Source organism: Engraulis encrasicolus, chromosome 15 (assembly GCF_034702125.1).
Source record: "Engraulis encrasicolus isolate BLACKSEA-1 chromosome 15, IST_EnEncr_1.0, whole genome shotgun sequence".
In the NCBI taxonomy this organism is placed as follows: domain Eukaryota; kingdom Metazoa; phylum Chordata; class Actinopteri; order Clupeiformes; family Engraulidae; genus Engraulis; species Engraulis encrasicolus.
In genome coordinates this window covers 38,123,659-38,131,158 of record NC_085871.1, presented here as the reverse complement: position 1 = coordinate 38,131,158, position 7,500 = coordinate 38,123,659, and the positions used below count along the sequence as shown (strand labels likewise).

Below are 7,500 nucleotides of genomic sequence, written 5' to 3'. Positions count from 1 at the left end.
GTTTCAGACACCAAGACTGAGATCTTTGACCATGTTGTGCCATTCCCCATATCTCCTGTTGTGAGCCATGTTTGTTTCCACTGTGCATTGCGGAAATCCACCCTGAGCCCCCCTTTATCAGCAGGTCTGTCCAGGGCTGGCCTGGTAATCTGGCATACAGGGCATTTTCCCAGTGCACTGACCGTCCTCAGGGGCCGATACTGTTGTTTTTTTATTTGGTTTGTTGGTTAGTTGGGCTTTCTAACAGGGACTAGACCACACTAGAGGGGTGGCCCATTGGCCCATATTCAATATAGACAGTGGAGTGGGTCCCCAGTGGACAGTGGAGTGGGTCCCCAGTGGACAGTGGAGTTTTGACCCCAGTCCAGACCTGGATCTGTCCCTCATAAAAGGTGAGGTGTGGTCTTGGGGTCTTGGTGAAAGTGAATGAGAGAGACCTCCGTGATGAACGCCCCTGATTAGAGTAGTGTGGGTGTGGCTGGGGCCAGTGGTGGCACTTTAACCTCACTCTCCAAACAACTGGTTATGTCACAGGAAAGGGTTAAATTTTGACTCACATTGCATAACACGTGCAGGAGGATCGTAGCAATCGTCTGTGTGTGTGTGTGTGTGTGTGTGTGTGTGTGTGTGTGTGTGTGTGTGTGTGTGTGTGTGTGTGTGTGTGTGTGTGTGTGTGTGTGTGTGTGTGTGTGTGTGTGTGTGTGTGTGTGTGTGTGTGTGTGTGTGTGTGTGTGTGTGTGTGTGCATGCGTGTTTGTAAGCAGGCCTTATCAGAAGAATCCAAGGAGAATTCCCAGAGTTGCACACGCGAGCGCTGCGTGGAATGACCCTTAGACATTAGCATAACGGAGAAGCGCTAGGGAAGACAACGTGCAATTGGACTGTACGCCTAACATGTGACTTTATATGATGTTTTGGGTGGGCACTCATTGATAACCACTGATTAGCGATGTTTCTGTCAGGGTAAACAGTGTTGTGTTGTATGACTAAACGGCACAGCAATTCCCTCAAAGGAAGTAAAATGAGTAAAAACATCTCACAAAAAAATGTGACGGAAACAACAATCTAGTTGAACAGTACAGTTCAAACAGCATCTGACCCTTTATCCAAACAAATGTTGTAGAGAGAGTAGAGAAACTTCATTGGTCCCTCCTGAGGAAATTTAGGCAAATTTACCAAAGGAAATTAAGGTAAATTTGTGTGGACTTCAGTACACTATTAATTTAGTAAGAGTGTCTATAAACTGCCACGTGCACCTGTAACAGGTATGCATTTATGATGCACAAAACCAACACCTGCCAGAAATTACACCCCTGTTTAATGTAACTACCAGTATATAACACGTACAGCAAACTAATATATTTAATTAATAGTTAATTTAATTAATATATTCATTGGCCTTGTGCATGTGTACACAGATAGGCCCTAATGAGAAAATAGTGTTTGTGTTGTGCTTGTGTGAGGCCAGTGAGTACAAACACCACCATGTGGAGAGGTGTTGCTACTGCAGTCCAGGTGAGTGAGAGGGCCTTGGGCTCACCTTTTCTCCTCAGGTACTCGGCCACCAGTGCGGCCACATGCACGTAACACATGGCAGCCTGCGGACAAAACACAAACGGCACAACAGGGTCACACGCAGAAAGGTTTCTGTTGTCTTATGTCGTGTTGAAAGAAAAACAACAATAACTGCATCAAGGATTCATTCAAATCCAAAAGAAAGAAAGAAAGAAAGAAAGAAAGAAAGAAAGAAAGAAAGAAAGAAAGAAAGAACGAAAGAAAGAAAGAAAAAATACTTCACTGAAATAGCTGCATAATGATAACCTATGTTGTAACACCGCTGATAACGCCAAAGCTGCAAGCATTTGTGATAACCCCTTTTCTGATTTAAATACTTTTTGCTCTATTATCTCTATCCACAATGACTGACTCACTAATAATATGGGAGAATAATAGTCTGTTGCCAGTGGTAGTATAGTGAAGTGACAAATCCCACACTATCTATAGTGAGGTCTGAAATGCTGTAACACTGAATCATTTTGAAAGAATGACTCATCAAACAGACACTTGTGTAAGTTAACTGGGTGGGTAGCACAGGTGAAACAGCCAAAGGTCCTTGACATTCTGCCCCAAAACTGCTCCAAGACCATAATAACATCTGACCTTTAAACCATTTCACACGTGTCAGTTCTTGTACTGAGGTAATGATACGATCAAACCAATGAGTCAGTTGAGGAAAGGAGATGAAAGAACAGAGCCATGGGTCTTAACACTGAAATATCTGAACACTGTGACCTTTGCACCAAACTTGAAACAGATCTATTATTCTTGCGCTAATGGATTGATTGACCAATTGCCTGTCATTATGTCTAGATGTCGTACAAGATATCCAGACGGATACCTGGCTTCCCCCCCTAAAGCACCTGATGTCTGTAACCCGTCAAATTTAACCCCTAAACCCTCACCTCAAACCAGTGCCCATTCTAAGGTTTTAGAAACCAATCATTTGAGCCATTTGACCTCCAACCCATAATCCCTGACCCTCACCTCCGACAGGTCCACATTCTTGACGTGTCTCTTGGTCATACTGTCCAGCCAGTTCTTGCGTAATTCAGGCAAAAGCACTTAATGATAATCTGACCTCTCAACAACCTGACCTCTAAACCTTGAATTCTGACAGCTCGGGTAACGTAAAGCACCTGATGTCTGTAACCTGCCAACTTTCACCCCTAGACCCTCAAAGGACTTGAGCAATCTGACCTCTGAACAGCTTGACCCCTGAGCCTTGACCTTCGACAGGTGCCAGTTCTTGAAGTGTATCTTGGCCATGCTGTCCAGCCAGGTCTGGCGCAGCTCGGGCTTAGCTGAAACAGGACCCCGTTCCCTCATCTCAAACAGGACCCTGTTCTAAAGTCTAGAGTAATCTGACCCCTGAAACATCGTTCCGATGTCTGTAACCTGCGGACTTTCCAACTTTTACCCCTAAACCTTCTAATGACTTGAGTAATCTGACCTGTGAAAAACTCGACCCCTAACCCTTGAATTCTAACCTTAGACAGATCCCCGTTCTTGACATGTATCTTAGCCATTTTATTGAGCCAGGTCTTGAGCAGCTCGGGCTAAAGCACCTGATGTCTATAACCTGCCTTTCATCTCTAAATGCTAACCTAAAACAGGACCAACATGACTTGAGTAATCTGACCTATGAACAACTCAACCCTGTAACTCCTGAACTGTCCAGCTAGGTCCGCTGTCCAGCCAGGTCTTGCGCAGCTAAGGTTAAAGCACCTGATGATAATCTGACTTTTGAACAACTTTCACCCCTAAAGTTTCTAAGGACTAGAGTAACAACTCGACACTTGAACTCTGACCTCTGACAGGTCCCCATTCTTGACGTGTATCTTGGCCATGCTGTCGAGCCAGGTCTTGCGCAGCTCGGGTGTGGAGGTGTAGGACTTGGCCAGGCTGTACTGAAGGTCCACCAGCATCTCCGGGTCGTTCTCGTGCTCCTTCATCTGTTCCGTGGCCATCAGCACCGTGCGGATCCGCTTCGTAAGGTCCTTCACGTCTGACGGGAACGCCGTATGCTGGAAAGAACGGGGAAAAAACATTATATTACATTGGGGTCTGTTGTGTTGTCTGCCAGTAACACTGTGTTCTGGTACTAGGAAGGTAAATTAATTATTATTAATTTATGTAGACAATTACCTTGGGGATGAATGTGTGCAATGTCCATGTGTAATCAGTTTATGGGTAATCAATATGCTGTGGGGTGTAGCTAATTAATATTTTTGAGCAAGTGCCCTTAGGGACATAACTCAGGGACTGGGCATGTCTTTTCCCAATCTTACAGCTTTTTGCACAGATACTGTATTTGAGGCATGCTCTCATTCTCCGTTCAAAGGAGTAGCTGTGTGCACATCCCACCCGATGGGTCAGGTGCAGGACATCCAAAGCATAAAGTCAAGTAGAGTAAATAAAGTCCGCAACACTGCTTGTCTTTCTGTGGTGAATTTAATAACAAGAGCACAAGGTTTCGACCCACAGGTCTTCATCAGGCAAAAACATTGGCCTGATGAAGACCTGAGATTCGAAATGTTGCACTCTTGTTATTCAATTCATCACAGAAGACAAGCAGTGCTGCAGACTTATTTTGTTCTACATGTTCTCACTCTCACCTTGACGTTCTTGTCGCTGTTGGCGCAGTTGTTGATGATGGAGAGAGACTGCTGGAACCGCGTGCCTCCAATGCCGATGACATCAGCGATCAGTTGACTGACTGCAATGACCACCTGTAGGAATGGGAGTCAAAACGGAACCCCTTCACACAAAGATGAGGCTCATAAACATGGTGAAGACTGACGGTAGGGACACATACACGCGAATTTGCGAACTTTGCCATTCATTCCTATGAGAGAGGCAAAGGCAAGCGATGGCAAGCGAAAGCAAGCGAACAGGAGCGAAGCGAAGCAAAATTATTTAAGAAAGTTTCATGTTATGCAAATGAGGAGCGAATTCGCCTGCCGCGGCCCAATCAAATCAACAACATAACTGCTCCATCCCATTTGATTCGCCGCGACGACCTGATGACGGTTGGATTTCGCCTCTCTTCGTTTCGCTTGCTTCGCCTCCTATGTGTCCCTACCGTGACAGCAAAATAATGGAAAGGAGGCCTCTACACCAAAAGCTAAAAGAAAGAAGAAAGAAAGCCCTGAACTTGCGTAATTAAGTAAGGCACTGCCCCTTTTATACATTAGCTGTTACCAGATTGACAAATACCAAGTCGTAATGTATTACTAATGGTCCTGCTTGTTTACTCTAGTCTGGACACGCCCATACTTCCTGTGACTCTGCACAAAAGTGACCTGCGACTCCAAAGGGGCTCCTTATGGCAGCATAACTGACGTTTAGGGTTAGGTCTAGGTGACCTCGAGACTGGGTAGGCTTGCAATCAGGCTTGGCTAATGTATCTCTACTCACCTGTAGGTGCGTACAATTGCACACAGGGCCCAGGACAAAACATTGATCGGACCCTCGATACTCATGAACGGCCATCCGGGTACTTTGCTCTTAAATGTGCGTTATGCCCCTTTTGGGGGATATCAAACCGAATGTCTCATTAACTTACATGCTACATCGGCTAGCCTAAATGAACATAGTCCATGCTTCAGCCACAGCTGTTTAGCTATATTATTTGAACAGCCGGCAACACAACAGGTTTTCGGCATGATGCGCGTGAACAACGCTGGTCTACAGGTCGTTATCTTTCATTTATTCTTTCCCCAACACCACCGATTGACTTGCATTGGCTGTTTTCCCACACAAATGGGCATAACGCACATGGAAAACGTCACACCGTTCATGAGTATACAGTCTACCAAGACCATAATACGTAGCGCCCCCACCACCAATATGGGAGGGCCCTGGGCACAGGGGCAAATGCCCTGCTTGCCCTCCCCTATACCTCCCTCCCTAGGTGCGTGCGACTCACCTGTAGGTGCGTGCGGACGAAGGACTTCCTGCCGGTGTACTCGAAGTTGCTCTTCATGAGGAAGTAGAGCAGGTGTGCGGCGTCACTGCGTATAGAGCTCAACTTGGAGTTACAACACTTTAGGATCTCGTAGCAGAACCACGCACACATGTCCGCCCGCCCATCGAAAAACGTACAAGGGAACTGGAGAATGAGAAAAAAAGAAAGAAGTGGATGCAGGTGGGATTGTAGGGTTATAGCAGTGGTCTTCCAAGTGGGGGCCGGGGGCCGCAAGGGGGTGCTGGGGAGTCTGCGGCAAGTTGTAAGAAAAAGTATAGCAAAACAAATAGTTGAATAATTAATGTACACAAAAATAAACAAAAATGAGCCAAACAATATTTCCAATAATTAAAGACAGAGACACAGACTATGGTTGTGAAAGAATAGTGTGGCACGATTTTTCTCCATGTCGTGTTTACGCATAAGCGTATAAAACAGATCCGCATAAACGGAGCTGCATATAAAAATATGCGCATACGTGCGTAACCAGCACCTATGACATAAAAAAAGGATACCCGGATGTTTACCTTGTAGATGAAGGTGCGTAGGGAGGTGAAGACCTGCTTGAGGGCGGCCTCTGATTGGGCAATCTGCAGGAAGCACAGGTGTACCTGGAACACCTTCTTCATCAGGGGGTTGTGGCCCAGGTCCGCACACAGCTGGGTCTGAGGGGAAAAGGAGAGAAGAGAGAGAGGAAGAGATAAGCTATCCCAGAAATTAGCAATGCACTTGAGCAAAGCCCTTAACCCCTCAGCACTACAGGTGCTGCATCCAGTAGGCTTGTACGAAATTCCGAATGGAAAGAATTTCAATTCAAAATAATGCCATAATACGAACACTAGGTGGTGCCATTACCTTGAATTTCTTTGAATTTAATCTACACCACCCATTGAAAGTACATAGAACATCACCACCTAGTGTTCGTATTATGGCATTACTTTGAATTGAAATTCTTTCCATTCGGAATTTCGTACAAGCCTGGTATCCAGTACCCTAGGGCTGGGCAATATTACGATATATATTGTTATCGTGACAGAAAAGTGTCTATCATGCCCTTTCTCTATCGTTTCTATCGTGATCAACTAATGTTATGCATTATTACAGCTAATATACAACTTAATGCAATCTAATAACATTTCTTGTCAGTCAATTTGGATAACCTGCAAGTAATATAATATAATGTTGTGTGCGTGATGTGAGTTTAAGATGGCTGTTACCTTGAAGCCCATGATGAAGACGCTAAGGGTGTCCAGGACGGTGAGGCACACCTCCGTAGACACGTTGGCCTCCAGGACGGACTGGTCTGTGTCCCCATGGGCATAAACTAAGGACAGACAGGCACAGCACACGGGTTAACACATACAGTTTGATGCCCTAGTCACATACAGTACAGTACACTGAACTGAAGCACACTTATCAATAATCATAATGTGTATTACATAATTATTATTAGTTTACATCTACTGTATATATCTATATATAATTATCACATTATCACACTCAACACACAAAGCAAGTACATGATGTTATATGGAATTATGCTTACTGTATGTCTCTAGAAAATATATGAATACTAGCTATGTATGACTGTTGTTTAAGAACAACTTTGTTATTGTGCCACATGTACTCGTTTATGTTAGAATGGTGTGTGTGGAGGAGAGTGGATGAAAGAAAGGCGATGAAATTAAGTTAAAACAAGTGGATACATTGTCAGCCGTGTAAGTGAGAGGAGGAGAGTTGCTGGTTAGCCACTAGGTTTTAGACTAGCCTGGGCCTGCCCATACTGCCTGTGATGCTGCATACACTTTTCCTTTTTCCTATTCTCTGCTGTTCCATTGGCTACATTTACATGAGACATTTCATTCGGAATTAACTTTATTTAATTCTGAATAAAGCTTTATTCAAATTAAAGCTTAATTCAAAGTAAACTCGACAGAACTATTTAGTTCAGAATTAAAAACGTCATGTAAACAA

The 7,500-nt window shown here is 44.5% G+C and overlaps 1 protein-coding gene across 1 annotated transcript in view; it reads right to left on the bottom strand.

The window, feature by feature from the left end:
• LOC134464050 (dedicator of cytokinesis protein 9-like) overlaps positions 1–7,500 on the bottom strand; it is a 147,064-nt gene that overhangs the window by 25,378 nt on the left and 114,186 nt on the right. The window contains exons 39-44 of the mRNA XM_063217492.1: positions 6,744–6,850; positions 6,054–6,191; positions 5,488–5,670; positions 4,175–4,288; positions 3,368–3,583; positions 1,540–1,597 (exon numbers count right to left, since the gene is read on the bottom strand). Coding sequence (XP_063073562.1) covers positions 1,540–1,597; positions 3,368–3,583; positions 4,175–4,288; positions 5,488–5,670; positions 6,054–6,191; positions 6,744–6,850 — 816 coding nt within the window. The remainder of the gene's footprint in view (positions 1–1,539; positions 1,598–3,367; positions 3,584–4,174; positions 4,289–5,487; positions 5,671–6,053; positions 6,192–6,743; positions 6,851–7,500) is intronic.